The sequence below is a fragment of the Hylobates moloch genome, unplaced genomic scaffold (assembly GCF_009828535.3).
Source record: "Hylobates moloch isolate HMO894 unplaced genomic scaffold, HMol_V3 SCAFFOLD_19, whole genome shotgun sequence".
NCBI lineage: Eukaryota > Metazoa > Chordata > Mammalia > Primates > Hylobatidae > Hylobates > Hylobates moloch.
Window position 1 is genome coordinate 5,933,985 of NW_026652294.1, and position 18,071 is coordinate 5,952,055.

At 50.3% G+C, this 18,071-nt stretch overlaps 1 protein-coding gene and 1 long non-coding RNA gene across 6 annotated transcripts in view; one reads left to right on the forward strand and one right to left on the reverse strand.

Annotated features, from left to right (window-relative positions):
- Nucleotides 1–370: 370 nt before the first annotated feature.
- Nucleotides 371–1,714, reverse strand: LOC131382054 (uncharacterized). Its single transcript, XR_009211209.1, has 2 exons — nt 1,286–1,714; nt 371–1,159 (listed from the first exon to the last, which is right to left on the reverse strand). It is a non-coding gene; the product is annotated as an uncharacterized LOC131382054 (long non-coding RNA).
- SLC2A11 (solute carrier family 2 member 11) overlaps nt 723–18,071 on the forward strand; it is a 38,448-nt gene continuing 21,099 nt past the window's right edge. For 3 of the 5 annotated variants that reach the window (XM_058431950.1, XM_032139466.2, XM_058431949.1), the window contains exons 1-4: nt 723–933; nt 1,352–1,462; nt 5,951–6,049; nt 12,336–12,496. In XM_058431950.1, coding sequence (XP_058287933.1) covers nt 1,421–1,462; nt 5,951–6,049; nt 12,336–12,496 — 302 coding nt within the window. In that variant the 5' untranslated portion in view covers nt 723–933; nt 1,352–1,420. Of the gene's footprint in view, nt 934–1,351; nt 1,463–2,365; nt 2,440–5,950; nt 6,050–12,335; nt 12,497–18,071 lie in introns of those variants that run through there. The other 2 variants (XM_032139468.2, XM_058431951.1) reach the window with 2 other exon arrangements.

Below are 18,071 nucleotides of genomic sequence, written 5' to 3' on the forward strand. Positions count from 1 at the left end.
CTGCAAGCTCCGCCTCCCGGGTTCACGCCATTCTCCTGCCTCAGCCTCCCGAGTAGCTGGGACTACAGGCGCGTGCCGCCACGCCCGGCTAATTTTTTGTATTTTTAATAGAGACAGGGTTTCACCGTGTTAGCCAGGATGGTCTCGATCTCCTGACCTCGTGATCCGCCCGCCTCGGCCTCCCAAAGTGCTGGGATTACAGGCGTGAGCCACCGTGCCCGTCACTTCCCACTTATTTTTTAAGGGGGAAAAGGCAATGGTTGTTTTGAAAAAAATTAACCTATCTAAATATCAGCAGTTGAAACTAACAATGTATTAATAACAATAATATTATGACCAAGTTGCATCTACCCCACGAATTCAAGAATGGTTTACCATTAGAAAGTTTATTGATGTAACTGATCTCATTAACAGATTAAAGAATACCCATATGATCATCTTAATAGATGCACGAAAAGCATGCAATAAAATACTTATGATAACTGCTAATATTTTGTGTTTTTCCTTTAAAATGCAGTGTTTTTAGGAATTAAAGTTCAGAGCAGCAAAAGTCAAACAAAAACCAAGTCTGAGCAATAGAGCTACTACAGTAGACTGTGCCCATCACAGTCTTTGCTCAGATGACTTCCTAAGGTCATGTCCAGCTCTATGTTTCTGTGACCACAAATAGCATCTTTGGCAAGTCTAGTTTCAGTTGGTCTTTGTCCAGCTCCTGGATTCCTCCATGCAGGGCCTGAGAAGCCCTGAGAGATAAAAGATGAATCCGGTCCAGTGGACTCTGGTTCCTCAACTCCAAGTGCCCCCACCATAGGTCGGACCTGCCTCTCACGCAGTGGATCCCCTGGCGGCAACCGGAGACCGGTTCTCCTACCCGCATTCCGCCGAGTCTCTCGCTGTGCCCAGGACGCACAGATGAGAGCGCTCCGCAGACTGGTGGGTCTATCTTTCGGTCTTTCCTAATTTTCCCGTCCTCTGGGGAAAGGTCAGGGATACCTGAACCAAAGTGTGTGTGGGGGGGGTGCAGGTGGGGGGTGCATCTGTGCACAACCAAGGGCTTGGCCCTCCCGGGAACGCCCAGGGGCAGGGGTCTCCGAGGTTCTGGCGGCCGGCAGGGGCGACCGGCACAGGGAGTCGCGCAGGTTTGCGGCTGAGGTCCGACCTGCGAGAGACATAGACCCGCAGACATTTAGTCCAGAGACTGCAGCAAAGGAGGGGGACGAGGGGCCGGAGCTGGAATTTCGGGGGAGGACTTGGGAGCGCGGCGACCAGAGTCGCTTGCTGGCACCTGCGGGGGCGAATGGAGGGGCTTGGCCGAGATGACCTTGGACCAGAGCTCCCTTCCGGCCTGCAGAGATGAGCTTGGCGCTTAGCCGAGTAAGGAGTGAGCGGCTTTTCAGCCTCAGTGCTGCGGAAGAGGCGGATGGAGGAGGAACTAGAGCCGTCCTTACGGCCTCGGACGCAGGTGAGCTCCCAGCGGCGGCGACAAACCCCGCGGCGGTAACCCCCTCACCACGGCGGCGACCCCCGCCAACCCGCGGGGGCGAACTCCCCAGCACCCCCAGCCCTTCTTAAAACGCTGTGGGTCCACGCATGCGCCTCAGGCGCCCTCCACGACAGTCTAGCGGCTCTGCGCTTCACTGCGCCTGCGTTTGAGTTTCAGGCCTTAGTCCCGGCCACCGGTTAGCGTTGCGCGAACCCTCAGCTTGTGCGGCCGCTCTCAGTACCCACTGCGCTTGCGCTGCAGCTTCGTCTCGACTGGTTTGCTCCTCTCAAACGCTCAGTGCGCGTGCGCTAGCACCTCTTTCACCACTGGGTTCCGCGCGCTGCTCTTCCCTCCGCGCGCAGGCGGCCGGCTCACAGCTTTTTAATGGCAGCCAGGGTCTCCCTGGGACAGCAAGACTTCCGCTCAGGACCCCCTTTCGAATGCTCCATGCCCTCCTGCGATCTAGAATGGTCTGAATTCTCATACCTGCCCAGACCAGGCGTTTCAGATGAGGGATTGCGGACCTGAGTGAACTGCGCAAGTGCAGCCACCTTGGAGGCTTAACTAACTCGTCAAATATTCAAAAATATCGTGCTTGTATGTACAGTGGCGTTAGATGCTAGGCTCAGATGTGCATAGGCAGGTGTTTACGCCCAGGGTCGGCCTGTGAGCCAGAGCAAGGTTGCTGGACCCTGGCATCCCAGCCCCCAGAGATGCTAAATCCTCTGCTGATCAGCCCTGACCTCAGAGGAAAGAAGCCCTCCGAGCAGCACTGCAGTCCTGACCGCTCGCCCCCTCCCGAGACTGTTTGTCACCCCTGCCTCTTTCCTGCTCATGCTCCCTCAGCTCTGACCTGGCGTCCTGCCTCACAGAGGGAAAGGGCGCAGCCAGAGGAGAGCGGCCGCACTGCCCGCCACTTCTATGGGTTCCTCCGCAATCTGGACTGATTTCTTTAGGTAGTTGCATGGCACATTCCCCCACTTCCTTTGTCTTGATTTGCACTTGTATTCCTTGACAGCCCTATTTAAAATAGCACCAACAAAGGTGGGAGGATCGCTGGAGCCCAGGAGTTCGAAGCTGCAGGGATCTAATAGGATCTCACCACTGCACTCCAGCGTGGGCGACGTAGCGAGACCTTGTCTCTAAAAAATAAAAATAAAATAAAATAAAATAGAACCACCTGGTCCAAACACTTCCTACTCCCCTTCACTGCTTTAAGTCTCTGTAGCACCAGCTGATGTACTATATATTTTGCTTGTTCATTTTGCGATTGCTTGTCTTTCCTTGCTGGAAGGAAAGCTCTGACAGCTCATGGATTTTGTCTGTTGTTCACTGCTGTATCCCAACACCTATAACAGTAGGATTATTGACCATAATAGGGAGGCAATAAATCTTTGTTTGCTGAATTAATGGTCCCTATCATAGCTAATGTCTGAATGCTTACCATGACTAGGCACGGTATAGGCAATCTCCATGCATGATCTCATTGAATTCAACAATTTCCTGTAGTCTTAGAGACCTGTCAGTATCTCCTGCTACATGAGCTCAGCTGCCATCAAGCACTGCGTTCGTTGCTTCCTTCACATCTGTTGTCTTAAGGGAGCTCTCACTTCCATGCAGCCCCCGTGGAGCTGTAATTTGGCCTCAATGGGACCAGATGCCAGGTTTCTCACCTGGCTTCTTCCTAAGGCTTCCAGCCTAAGAGAAAGTTACTTAGGCCTTATTGGAACTATGGGCAGCCAGGGCCCCTGTCACCAACCTGTCTCCAGACCTATGGCAAGGCCTTCAGCAGGATTCTGCCCACCAGAGCCACTTCCTCTGCTGCCCTACCCTCCAGTGCAGTATCTCACTGAATGGTGAAAGCACAGCTGTCTCTTTCCCAGCTGTATCTTGCCCCCCAGCACACTTCCTGGCTGAGATAAACATTCAGTTTTTTTTTTTTTTTTGGAGAGGGAGTCCCACTCTGTTGCCCAGGCAGGAGTGCAGTGGTGTGATCTGGGCTCACTGCAACCTCCGCCTCCCTCCCAGATTCAAGCGATTCTCCTGCCTCAGCCTTCTGAGTAGCTGGGATTACAGGTGCCCACCACCACGCCCAGCTAATTTTTGTATTTTTAGTAGAGACAGTGTTTTACCATGTTGGCCAGGCTGGTCTCGAACTCCTGACCTCAAGTGATCTGCCCACCTCGGCCTCCCAAAGTGCTGGGATTGCAGGTGTGGGCCACCACATCCGGCCAACACTTAGTATTTGACTAATGAATGAATAAATAGTCCGTAGGTTCTGGAAACTTCAGAAAACCTTAGCCAAACATCCTTCTGTCATGAAAATTTTATCGAAGTTTTCAAAAATAATACATATAATTCTACAGAACAATTTGCCAGAACAAGAAAGGCAGTATTTTTTGGGGGGATATCAACGATTCAATTTTTGTGAAGTCAACTACTTTGCAAATACCTAGGAAAATACCTGAGGGAAGGAGTTCATTGTTGTGCCTTTGGAGGAGTGGAGAACTTTCAGTATATACTGAATTTTCAAAAATCTTAACAAACGTGTCATTTTGTAATTAAAAATCACCAAAGAGTGGGCTGGGTATGGTGGCTCACGCCTGTAATCCCAGCACTTTGGGAGGCCAAGGCGAGTGGATCGCTTGAGCTCAGGAGTTTGAAACCAGCCTGGGCAATATGGTGAAATCCCGTCTCTACAAAAAAATTAGCCCAGCATGATGGTGTGTGCCTGTAGTCCCAGCTACTTGGGGGGCTGAGGTGGGAGGATCACTTGAGCCCAGGAGGTTGAGGCTGCAGTGAGTCAAGATTGTGACACTGCACTCCAGCCTGGGTGACAAAATGAGACCCTGTCTCAAAAAACAAAACAAAAAATCACAAATGGAGAAAGATAAATACTTTTGTGAATCCCTAAGAAGACCTCAACTACAGGTCGGGTGTGGTGGCTCACGTCTGTAATCTCAGCACTTTGGAGGCCGAGGTGGGCAGATCACTTGAGGTCAGGAGTCTCTACTAAAAATACAAAAATTAGCTGGGTGTGGTGATGCATGCCTGCAATCCCAGCTACTCGGGAGGCTGAGGCGGGAGAATCGCTTGAACTGGGAGGCGGAGATTGCAGTGAGCCAAGATTGCGCCATTGCACTCCAGCCTGGGCGGCAGAGCAAAACTCCGTCTCTCTTCAACTTTCTCTGCCTCAGCCTCCGATACTGGATTACAGACCCTGCCAAAACCCGGCTAATTTTTTTTTTTTTTTTTATGCGCGTCTCGTCAGTGGTGCGATCTCGGCTCACTGCAAGCTCAGCCTCCCGGGTTCACGCCATTCTCCTGCCTCAGCCTCCCGAGTAGCTGGGACTACAGGCGCCCGCCACCAGGCCCAGCTAATTTTTTGTATTTTTAGTAGAGACGGGATTTCACCATGTTAGCCAGGATGGTCTCGATCTCCTGACCTCGTGATCCACCCACCTTGGCCTCCCAAAGTGCTGGGATTACAGGCATGAGCCACCACTCCCGGCCAATTTTTGTATTTTTAGTAGAGATGGGGTTTCACCATCTTGGCCAGGCTGGTCTTAAACTTCTGACCTTGTGATCCACCCTCCTCAGCCTCCCAAAGTGCTGGGATTATAGGCGTGAGCCACTGCACCCGGCCAAGACTCCGTCTCAAAAAAAAAGAAAAAAAAAAAGAAAAAAAAAAGAAAATCCCAACTACAAAGGATGAGGCATCAGGGATGCCTTGGGGAATTCTTCCTCCATCTCTAAGGGTGTTTCACTGTCCTTTTGTGAACCAAGTGTGCATGACTCATGTGTACCCAGCCTAGAAGTAGGCTTCATTATCTGCAGGTCCAGGTAAGGAAGTGACTTAGGATGAGGAAGGAAGGGGAGAGCTGGGATAGGGACCAGGCACCTGGGCCATTTATGCTGCCTCTCTGCTACTCATATGTCCCCAAGTCCTTGCACCTGCAGGTCCATGTGGCCTCTTCTCTTAGCCTCGTTGCGGAACATGCTGGTGGGAGGTAAGAGAAGGAGGCTCAGCCCAGATTCCTGGAGCCTGGCCACTCTGTTGGAGAAAGTTTTCCTGGGGCAAGTCAGGGGCTCCTGTCCTGCTGGAGGCAGAGCTTTACTCTGCTGGGGCCCCAGCTCAGGGGACTGTCTTCTCCAACACAGCAGACATGCTCAGGGGCAGCCCAACAAGGAGGGATGGGAACCGCTCTCCAGCTCAGGGAAATGTTGGGGCTATGGGTGGGGTAAGGGCAAAGTGGGGTCCTGGACTCACAGCAGGAGGCTTGGGTTCCTCTGCTACCTGCCAGCCATGTGACCCAGGTAACTCTCTCTGTGCCTCACTTTCCTTATCTGCAAAGTGGAGACATCACTGCCTAATTCGAATAAATTGCAATGCTGTGATTGGCAGCTCTGGTCCAGGGAGGGGGTGGAGGCTGTTGTTGGTCACTCTGTTCTCTCCTCTCTCCTTAGATTCAGGGCAGGATCCTGCTCCTGACCATCTGCGCTGCCGGCATTGGTGGGACTTTTCAGTTTGGCTATAACCTCTCTATCATCAATGCCCCGACCTCGGTATGTATCCTCTCTGTGTCGACTGTCCCTGTCTGAGTGGGTACTGGCTAACAGCTGCCCACCGAGGGGCTTCAGCCAGGCATCCACTAGGTGGCGCTTTCTGCCACAAATTTGTCTCCATTGGGTTGGCCCACAGGTTCCTGCAGGTTCAAACTGAGCATACATCTTCCCCAAACCTGCAGGTCCTCCTGAGTCCCTAATCTCAGCGGATGACTCTATCTTCCACCTAGTGATGGGGGGTCAGCCTTGACTCTTCTCTTCATCTCTTGGACACCAAGTCCTTCCTAACTACCTCTGGAATCCAGCCACTTCTCCCCATGTTTCCACCACATTCCCAGTTCTGGCCCAGCCTCCTCACTGGGCCTTCTTGCCTTCAGCCTCTCCCAATCTTGATCTCTTCAAGTCACTCCCCTGCTCAGAATTTTTTTTTTTTTTTTTTTTTTGAGACGGAGTTTTGCTCTTGTTGCCCAGGCTGGAGTGGAATGGCGCCATCTTGGCTCACCGCAACCTCCGCCTCCCAGGTTCAAGCGATTCTCCTGCCTCAGCCTCCCGAGTAGCTGGGATTACAGGCATGCGCCACCACACCCAGCTAATTTTGTATTTTTAGTAGAGATGGGGTTTCTCCATGTTGGTCAGGCTGGTCTCGAACTCCCAACCTCAGGTGATCTGCCTGCCTCAGCCTCCCAAAGTACTGGGATTACAGGCATGAGCCACTGTGCCCGGTCTCATCAATGTTATTTATAAAGTAGCCAGTGGAGGTTAAGTTTCTGTGTTCAGCGGCGAGGCCTTGAGCTACCACGGCCTCAGCTTCATGGAAAAAGGAAGAAGAAATTTTAAAAAGCCAACTGACCAAAAGCAAGCAGGGCAGGCAGACCTGATGAAATGAACCCCGTGGTTTCACTGTCTCACACCTTTGTTCCCCCAGCCCTGATACCAAAGCAAGTTAAGTTTAGTTCCTCAAATACCTATGACACAGTCCTTCCTCTAAGCCTCCTTCCATGGAGGGACCCTCTCTTCCACCTGTAGAAGCCCACCCCAGATACCACCACCTTCTTGAAACCTTCTTCCCTCTCCAGCCCTTGGTGCAGGCTGTCCTCACTCAGGCTGTGTGAGGGCTGTTTTGTGTCCATCTCCTCTCTCCCGCTGGTTTGCTCTCAGCATCTGAGTCATCTTTGAATCTCTGGCACTTGATGGTAGCCTGGCCTGAGCCGATGTTCTGTGAGTGTCTGTGGAAAGGATAGGTCTTTCAGTCCCAGTGATAGAAGCCCACCTTTAACTTGCTTAAGTAAGAAGGGCAAGTACCTAGTTACGTAACTGGGAATGATGGGATGTGGGGCTTCACACAGCACTGGGGGAGAGCAGCAGGCCCCAGGACAGAACTGTGGCTGTCCTGCCTCTGTTTTTCCTCTCTCTCGTTTTTTTTTTTTTTTTTTTTTTTGAGACAGTCTTGCTCTGTCACCCAGGCTGGAGTGCAGTGGTACAATTTCGGCTCACTGCAACCTCCACCCCATCCCGAGCTCAGGCGCTCAAGCAATCCTCCCACCTCAGCCTCCCAAGTAATTGGGACCACAGGCATGTACGACAAAGCCCAGCTATTTTATTTGTATTTTTTAGTAGAGATGGGGTCTCATCATGTTGCCCAGGCTGATCTCAAACTCCTGAACTGAAGTGGTCCGCCCACCTTGGCCTCTTGAAGTTCTAGGATTACAGGCATGAGCCACCGTGCCCAGCTTGGCCTTGTTTTCATACCCAGTTGGGGAGCTGCTGTGACCAGATTCACTTCTTGCCAGCTGAGAACTCCCCCCACCAACAAAAGTATTTCAGGTTAGCTCATGTAGAAAGGCAGGGAAGAGCCTGAGGGGCTGGTTTGGATTACATGTCCACTCCCAGACCAGTAATGTGGTCAGGAGGCTGGGATGCTCAGATTGGCCAGATCTGGGCCAGGTGATCACCTTTATGGGGAACCAAGAGCTGTAATTGACCATCGAGAGAACTTCTCCAAAGTAATATTTGCTAGCAGAAGATAGAGGTGGGGATAGAAAGAATGATAGCAGCCCAGCCTCTTAAAGAAAGGATAAGAGTTTAGAAAGGGAGATCTGAGCTGGCTGCATTGGTTTATTTTTTATTTATTTATTTTTTGAGACAGAGTTTTGCTCTTGTTGCTCAAGCTGGAGTGCAATGGCGCGATCTTGGCTCACTGCAACCTCCACCTCCCGAGTTCAAGCGATTCTCCTGCCTCAGCCTCCCGAGTAGCTGGGATTACAGGCACCCACCACCATGCCTGGCTAATTTTTTGTATTTGTAGTAGAAATGGAGTTTCACCATGTTAGCCAGGCTGGTCTCAAACTCCTGACCTCAGGTAATCCGCCTGCCTTGGACTCCCAAAGTGCTGGGATTACAGGTGTGATGCATTGGTTTATTTATTCATTAATTCATCAAGCATTTGAGCACCCACTTCAGTGCACACTCAGACTAGAGACGGGTCCATCCCGGGCTGGGCAGGGCATTCTCAGACCTTACCTCCCACGGCCATCACCAGCCCCTACAAAGGAGACTTTCCTAGGCTCAGAGGCTTCCCCTACCCTGCTGAATGGTGTTAAGTTCTAACTGTTAAAGAAAAAGTTATTCAGGCTGGGCGTGGTGGCTCATGCCTGTAATCCCAGCACTTTGAGAGACTGAGGCAGGTGGATCATTTGAGGTCAGGAGTTCGAGACCAGCCTAGCCAACATGATTAAACCCTGTCTCCACTAAAAATAGAAATATTAGATGGGCACGTGGCGCCTGCCTGTGATCCCAGCTCCTCCAGAGGCTGAGGTAGGAAAATCGCTTGAACCCAGGAAGCGGAGGTTGCAGTGAGCTGAGATCTCGCCACTGTTGTCCAGCCTGGGCGACAGAAGGAGGCTCCCTCTCAAAAAAAAAAAAAAAAAGCTGAGTGCAGTGGCTCACGCCTGTAATCTCAGCACTTTGGGAGTCCGAGGCAGGTGGATCCCCTGAGGTCAGGAGTTCAAGACCAGCGTGACCAACATGGAGAAACCCTGTCTCTACTAAAAATACAAAATTAGCCAGGCATGGTGGCGCGTGCCTATAATCCCAGCTACTCGGGAGGCTGAGGCAGGAGAATTGCTTGAACCCGGGAAGCGGAGGTTGCAGTGAGCCAAGATCGCGCCATTGCACTCCAGCCTGGACAACAAGAGCAAAACTCCATCTCAAACAAAAACAAAAACAAAAAACTATTCAATGACACTTGTCAAAGCACAGTAATGAAGACGTTATTCAAGAGGTGGCCATAGCGCTAGTAGTAGGGACTGTGGCAATGGGGTCCTGCCCTGAGGCAGAAAGATTGGACTCAACTTCAAATACAGCATGGGCAAGCGAGAACTGATAGCCAAGGAGCAGAGTGGGGTCAGTGGGTACACAATGACTAAGAGGATCATCAGGCGTTTGTGGGGGATTCTGGTTAAATTGTCCTAACAGGATTCTTGTTGAGGGCAGGCCAGAGTAATCAGACATCATGGAGGATGGCAGAGGATAAGGAGGCCGATTAGATTTTGAGAGTGATCAGATGTGGAGGATGAGGATTCTAGCTAAACCAACTTAGCAGGATACTTGCTAAAATTGAACAAAGCAGAGATGAACACAGAAGTCCAAAAGCTGAGACCTAGTTGAAAAAGAGCTCAGAAGACTGGGTGCAGTGGCTCACGCTACTAATCCGAACACTTTGAGAGGCTGAGGTGGGAGGATTGCTTGAGCCCCGGAGTTCGAGACCAGCCTAAGCAACATGGCGATACCCAGTATCTACAAAAAAGTAAAAAAAATTCAACAGGGCACAGTGGCATGGGCCTGTAGTTGTAGGTACTTGTGAGGCTGAGATGGGAGGATAGCTCGAGCCCAGGAGTTCGAGGCTGCGGTGAGCTATGATCATGCCACTGCCCTCCAGCCTGGACAACAGAGGGAGACCCTATCTTTAAAAAAAAAAAAAAAGAAAAGAAAAGAAAAAAAGAGCTTAGAAAACTCTGAGGAGAATCTTTGTCAATGGTCACTCTTGAGGAGTTCCACCCAATGTCAGGGGAGGCTGGCCCTGGTCCCAGCTCCTGTGGACAGTCCCTCCTCCGAGAGGCAGCTGGTGGGCACTAGGCTGACAGTCATTGCCCTGAGGTGGGCAGGGGAGAGCTGGCCCAGCACCTGAACCCACTGCCCTCCCTTGTGTTCTGTTGTGTCAGGAGACCTGCAAATGACATTTCATCTCTAACCAAGAGAAGGGTGTCCATGTCTTCCCCATGTCTTTCCTAACCATGTGGCTTCCCTTCACTCACCTGAGGTTTGGAGTCTGGGGAGTCCAAACTACCTGGTACAACTCTGACCTATGGCTAACACTGTGAGCAAGTCATTTCACCTCTCCCTGAACCTAATCCCCAGTCTTGACAGTGACCAAGGCTGGGCATGGTTGCTCATGTCTGTAATCCCAGTGCTTTGGGAGGCTGAAGCAGGAGGATTGCTTGAGGCCAGGAATTGGAGAACAGCCTGGGTAACATAGTAAGACCCTGTCTCTACAAAAAATTTTAAAAATTAGCTTGGCATGCTGGTATGTGCCTGTTAGTTTCAGCTACTCAGGAGGCCGAGGCAGGAGGGTCGCTTGAGCCCAGGAGCTGGAGGCTGCTGTGAGCTATGACCAGTGGATGGAGAGATTACGGAAACTGGAAGGAAAGAGACATAGGCCCCCTTGAGAGGATCACAGCCAGGCTGAGGCGACCTCCCAGGGAGGGAGCCGGGGAACAGACACTCCTACTTCTCTCTCCTGCCTCCTGATATCCTGCTGGTGCTCACCATCGGCCAAGTTGGTCAGTAAGGGAGCTCACTGATGAGGGCTGCACAGGTGACTCCCTGGGGCAAAAGCAGGGTGGGAGGGGACTGCAGTGGATTCCTTGGGTATGGTATAATAAGAAATATAATAGATCTTTGTCCTTGGTTCCAGGCACAGAGCTCCTAAAACTCTTGGATTTTTTTTTTTTTTTTAGACGTAGTTTTGCTCTTGTCACTGGAGTGCAATGGCGCAATCTTGGCTCACTGCAACCTCCACCTCTCGGGTTCAAGCAATTCTTCTGCCTCAGCCTCCCGAGTAGTTGGGATTACAGGTGCCTGTCATCACACCTGGCTGTTTTTTTGTTTTTTTTTTTTGGTATTTTTAGTAGAGATGGGGTTTCACCATGTTGGCCAGGCTGGTCTTGAACTCCTGACCTCAGGTGACCCGCCCATCTCGGCCTCCCAAAGTGCTGTGATTACAGGTGTGAGCCACCGTGCCTGGCCACAGAATTTCTTGAGTTATAGGAGCATGTTTTGTTATTTGCAATGAGCCCCATTTCATCATACCTGCACTTATGCTAATGAGATGACAGGGTAGAGCCACTAGATTGCCTCAGGATGGAGCTGGTCACCAAAAAGACCAAGAGATTAGAGGGTCAGAATGTTCAGCCCCACTCACAGAGCTCTAGGAAAGGGAGAGGAGCTGAAGATTAAGGTCTATAAAAACTCTTGAATGACAAGATTTGATGAGCTTCCAGGTTCGTGAACACATTGGGGTGCTGGGAAGGTGGTGCTCCTGGAGGGGACATGGAAGCCTCCAGCAACCTACTCCCCCAGGATCATGCCCAGTGCATCCTTCCCATCTGGCTGTTCATGAGTTGTATCCTTCATAACAAACCAGTAAATGTAAGTAAAGGGCCTTCCTGAGTTTCGTGAGCCATTGTTGCAAATTATCAAACCACAGAAAGGATCCTAGGAATCCCCAGTTGATGGCCAGTTGGTCAGAAGTGCAGGAGTTGCACTTGGCATCTGAAGAGGGGACAGTCTTGTGGAATGGAGCCCTTTGACTTGTGGGATTTGATGCTAACTGCAGGTGGATAGTGTCAGAATGGAATTACATTGTAGTACACCCAGCTTGTGTCCGGAGAGTTAGAGAATTGCTTGATGTGGAAAAAATCCACACATTTGCTGTCAGAAGTGTTGTGTGAGTAGAGAGAAATAGTGTTTTCGCAGAGAGGGGCAAATGGAGCAAGTCCAGTGCTAGGCTCCGAGGGATATTGCCCACGAAAGAACCAGCATGGTGCCCCGCACAGGGGGAGGTGCTCAGGCAAGTTGGTTCCTGCTCCAGGGGCAGCTCAGGAGACACGGTGCCTGTTCTCATTGCCTGTTCTGCAGAGGCATGGAGCCCTGTTGGGGAGAAGGCTTGTCTCGACTAGCACCCCCATGCCACCATCCCCAGAAGGCTGACTGGCATTTCTGTCCACAGCACATTCAGGAATTCACCAATGAGACGTGGCAGGCGCGTACTGGAGAGCCACTGCCCGACCACCTAGTCCTACTTATGTGGTCCCTCATCGTGTCTCTGTATCCCCTGGGAGGCCTCTTTGGCGCACTGCTTGCAGGTCCCTTGGCCATCACGCTGGGAAGGTAAGTGCTTCTTGTGTACCCCCTGAATGCCCTTTAATGAGGAGCTCTGCAGCCTGCAGGCCGAGGAATGTGGAAGAAGGGAGAGGCCCGGGAAGCTCCAGGCCCAGATCAGCTCCTCATCCAGCCTCTTACTCTGCCTGGAGTTTCACCTTGCAAGACACATCTTCAAGGATTTGGTAGAGCAAACAGTCCCGTGCTACAAGAGAGGGAGGACTCCTGGTTTCTAATTTCATGTCTGCCAACAAGTGCTAATTGACCTTAAACAAGTATTTTCTTTCTGGGCCTCACTTTCCTCCTGCATATCTAATGCAGTTCTTGGATTTCAAACAATACAAACTGACTCTGATTAACAGAATCAAACATGTAATAGCTGGAATGATATTGGGGCAGCTCATAGCATGAAAGAAGTTCTTAGAAGCCAGGCCTGGCAAGGCATGGTGGCTTACCCACATAATCCCAGCATTTTGGGAGGCTGAGGGGGGCAGATTGCATGGGTCCAGGAGTTTGAGACCAGTCTGGGCAATATGGTGAGACCCCCATCTCTACAAAAAATTAGCCAGGTATGGGCTGGGCACAGTGGCTTATGCCTGTAATCCCAGCACTTTGAGAGGCTGAGGCGGGTGGATCACCTGAGGTCAGGAGCTTGAGACTAGCCTGACCAACATGGTGAAAACCCATCTCTACTAAACATACAAAAATTAGCAGGGCGTGGTGGCACACTCCTGTAGTCCCAGCTACTTGGGAGGCTGAGGCAGGAGAATCGCTTGACCCCACAAGGCAGAGGTTGCAGTGAGCCAAGATCATACCACTGCACTCCAGTCTGGGTGACAGAACAAGACTCCATCTCAAAAAAAAAAAAAAATTAACCAGTTATGGTGGCGCATGCCTGTAGACTCAGCTACTTGGGAGGCTGCGGCAGGAAGATCACCTGAGCCCAGGAGATCGAGGCTGCAGTGAGCCTTGATTGTGCCACTGTACTCCAGCCTGGATGACACAGTAAGCCCGTCTCAAAACAGCTGGCTTAGTAGCGATCTTAGTCTATTTTTTTTTTTTTTGAGAGAGAGTCTCGCTCTGTCGCCTAGGCTGGAGTGCAGTGGTGCAGTCTCGGCTCACTGAAAGCTCCGCCTCCCAGGTTCACGCCATTCTCCTGCCTCAGCCTCTCCGAGTAGCTGGGACTACAGGCGCCCGCCACCACGCCCAGCTAATTTTTTGTATTTTTAGTAGAGACGGGGTTTCACTGTGGTCTCGATCTCCTGACCTCGTGATCCGCCCGCCTCGGCCTCCCAAAGTGCTGGGATTACAAGCGTGAGCCACCACGCCCAGTCTATCTTAGTCTATTTTTGTTGCCATAACAAAATAACTGAGACCGGGTAATGTATAAAGAACAGAAATTTACTTTCTCACAGTTCTGGAGGCTGCGAAGTCCAAGATCAAGGCACTAGCAGATTCAGTGTACTGTGAGGGCTACTCTTTCTGCTTCCAAGATGGTGCCTTGTCCCTGTGTCCTCACATGGCACATGTGAATGTGAATGCTGTGTCTTCATATGGTGAAAGACAAAAGGGCAAAAGGCAAAAAGAGCCTGCCTAGTTCCCTCCAGCCCTTTTATAAAGCACTAGTTCCATCAATGAAGGTGGAGTTCTCATGGCCTAATCAATGTCCCAAAGGCCTACCTCTAAATACTGTTGCATTGGAAATTAAATTTCAACCTGAATTTTGGAAGAGACACAAACCTTCAAACCATAGCACCAGCACAGGATCACCAAGACTGGATTAGACCACTGGGCTCATATCTGCACCGTGGGGAGTAGGGGAACAGTCGCAAACAAAAGTGGGGCTCTTCCCATGAAGAAGACGGAGGTAATAACTATTGTGTGGCTACCTCATGATACCTGGTACAGCTGGCATAAGCACGAAAGGAAGAAATTAAAAATTCAAATTTAGCACATATGCTTATTCTAATTACATCAAATGTCTGTTCTCCTCCCCAGGACAGGGGGATGTAGTTCTTCAATTCAGCAGCTGACTGGAGCTCTGAAATTGTTGCCATCATTGGGTGCTGAGGGTTGGTTGTGTAGGGGAATGGGTGGGTTAGTCATCTTGGTGACAGGAAGCCCCTATTGTTCAGCCCATGTGCATTTTCTGTCCTTGCTACCCTATTTGCTTTGTTTATCACCCAATTGAGTAAGCAGCAGGATGGTCAAGGAAGGCAGTTGAATGCCATCTACAGATAGAGGGTCATATTGTCCATCTGATTATGAAGAGCCTCTTTGCAGTGGGAGGGGGCTTCTGATAAGATAAGCAGAAACATATTTATGTATATTTTCAGGTTCTGGGCTAATTTTATTTTATTTTTTATTTTTTTTGAGACGGAATTTCACTCTTGTTGCTCAGGCTGGAGGGCAATGGCGTGATCTCAGCTCACCGCAACCTCTGCCTCCCTGCCTCAGCCTCCCGAGTAGCTGGAATTACAGACGCCCACCACCACGCCTGGCTAATTTTGTATTTTTAGTAGAGACGGGGTTTCTCCATGTTGGTCAGGCTGGTCTCGAACTCCTGACCTCAGGTGATTCACCCACCTCAGCCTCCCAAAGTGCTGGGATTACAGGCGTGAGCCATGGCACCCAGCTATATTTTCAGGTTCTGGGCTAATTTTAAAATATACACCCACTTAGTGTTTCCCTGTACCTCCTTGAAACCAGTCTTCAAATTCTGCTTCATCTAAGACTTTGTCCAACCAAACCTTTTGAAAAAGGGACAGGTGGCTCCTGCCTGTAATGCCAGCACTTTGGGAGACTGAGGCGGGGGGATCACCTGAGGTCAGGAATTCGAGACCAGCCTGGCCAACATGGTGAAACCCCATCTGTACTAAAACTACAAAAATTAGCTGGGCGTGGTGGTGGGCGCCTGTAATCCCAGCTACTCGGTAGGGTGAGGCAGGAGAATCACTTGAACCCGGGAGAGGGAGGTTGCAGTGAGCCAAGACGGCGCCACTGCACTCCAGCCCAGGTGACAGAGTGAGACTCCATCTCAAAAAAAAAAAAAAAAAAAAAACAAAAAAAAAAAAAAAAAAAAAAACAGAAAAAGAGGCAAAAGAAGTCCATGCTAGCAGGCCGGGCGCGGTGGCTCACGCCTGTAATCCCAGCACTTTGGGAGTCCGAGGCGGGTGGATCACGAGGTCAGGAGATAGAGACCATCCTGGCTAACACGGTGAAACCCCATCTCTACTAAAAAAATACAAAAAAATTAGCCGGGCATGGTGGCAGGCGCCTGTGGTCCCAGCTACCCGGGAGGCTGAGGCAGGAGAATGGTGTGAACCCGGGAGGCAGAGCTTGCAGTGAGCCGAGATCGCGCCACTGCACTCCAGCCTGGGCGACAGAGCAAGACTCCGTCTCAAAAAAAAAAAAAAAAAAAAGAGCTCATACTAAACAATCTGTCTATAGGGTAAGTTTAAGTCCTTCCATACCTTTTAGGTCCAAGCTGATGTGAGTGACCTATTCATGGGACACTTGGGGGCCCACAATGGGCAAGTTTGGTTTCTACCACTTCTATTCAGTGATAGAGTGCTACAGGGCACACGCAACCTTAGTAGGAGGGTGTCATACAGCACCCAGTTATGATGAGTACATGGCCCTGTGGCATCCTGCAGCCTGGTGTTTATTCCCCACTAGGGCCTAGTGACAAGGCCAGGAGCTCTTTCTCCTTAAGAGGATAGCAGGCTGGGCATGGTGGCTCATGCCTATAATTCCAGCACTTTCGGAGGCCAAGGCAAGAGGATCTCTTGAGCCCAGGAGTTTGAGACTAGCCTGGGCAACATAGCAGAACCCCATCTCTACAAAAAAAAAAAATAGAAAAAATTAGCCGGGCATAGTGGCACACACCTGTGGTCCCAGCTACTCAGGAGTCTGAGGTGGGAGGACCACTTGAGCCTGGGAGGTTGAGGCTGCAGTGAGCTGTTATAGCACCACTGCACTCAAGCCTGGGTGACATAGTGAGACCCTATCTCTAAATATATATATATGTATATAAAAGAGGATAGTAATTTGCTGAAGGAGAGTAGCTCAACTAAAAAGCTGTGGTTTTGCATTGTGATCCCTTTTTAGGGTATTTTAACTGCCACTTTGAACACCACAGGCTCTCCTAAAGCTCAAGGGTTGAGTGGCAGAGCTCTTTGAACTTGGCTTGGGGCCATGATCATGTATAGTTGCTAGTACTCTGCGACGTGAATTTGGCTTCGACCCACTAGAGAATATACTTCTCTTGCTTAGCACCACTCAAAGCTACCAGGTTTTCAAGTCACCTGATAAATGTGCCAGGTCATGACACCTGATGTGGTATTCTGCTGCCTCCAAAATGGAAAGAAGCTCTCAGAGGTTTGTCCCTCCTTCTTAGAGGAAGGGGACCAAGGTGCAGCAATTTGTCATGCACTTTGGAGAAAATACGCTGCCACCTCTTAGTCCTCTAGACCTCAGGTACTTCGTTGGAGTGGCAGCCCCCTATCTCTTTATTAATCTTCTACTCTTTGTCACACCGTACCTTACCAAGACTTCTAGTGCACTTGCTGCTTCCTCTTCTCCAGGTCCTTTCTGTATGAACTCATCAAAATAGTGGGACAGCAGCATGTCCTGTGGGATGCACAGCTCCCTGTGGAATGGACTGTGGCCTACAGCTGGACAGCCGCTATATCCCTTTTTTTTTTTTTTGAGACGGAGTCTTGCTCTGTCACCCAGGCTAGAGTGCAGTGGTGCGACTCGGCTCACTGCAACCTCTGCCTCCTGGGTTCAAGAGATTCTCTTGCCTCAACCTCCTGAGTAGCTGGGATTACAGGCACGTGCCACCATGCCTGGCTAAATTTTGTATTTTTAGTAGAGACGGGGTTTCACTATGTTGGTCAGGCTGGTCCCAAACCCCTGACCTCAGGTGATCCACCCGCCTTGGCCCCCCCAAGCTGCTGATTACAGACGTGTGTGTGTGTGTGTGTGCGCGCGCGCGTGTGTGTAGCATGGTGGGGGGAGCACAGTGGAAGAACTTGAATTTATTTATTATTTATTTATTAGATGGGTTCAAGTGATTCTCCTGCCTCAGCCTCCCCACTACCTGAGATTACAGGCGCCTGCCACCATGCCTGGCTAATTTTTGTATTTTTAGTAGAGATGGGGGTTTCACCATGTTGGCCAGGCTGGTCTCGAACTTCTGACCTCGTGATCCCCTCACCTCAGCCTCCAAAAATGCTGGGATTACAGGCATGAGCTGCTGCACCCAGCTGCTGCTATATACTTAAGGCAGGTCGGTGGAGGTGTATGACTGTTCCAGCAAGGTGAATGCTAAGTGTTTTTGGCAATGTCTGTGTATTGAAATGGAGCAAAATGCACTCACCAGATTGAAGTACTTAATTATTATTAATGGATTTATTAATTCCAGTGAGGAAAATGTATATTATTGTAATTATAATTGTTAGTTACAATTGGAGTTACCACTGGACCAAGTTTGTTATAATCTACTGTCATTTTTTATTCTCTAGACACAAGAGACCTAAGCTTTGGCTCATATTTTATCACCAATGTGCTGGTGACTTTG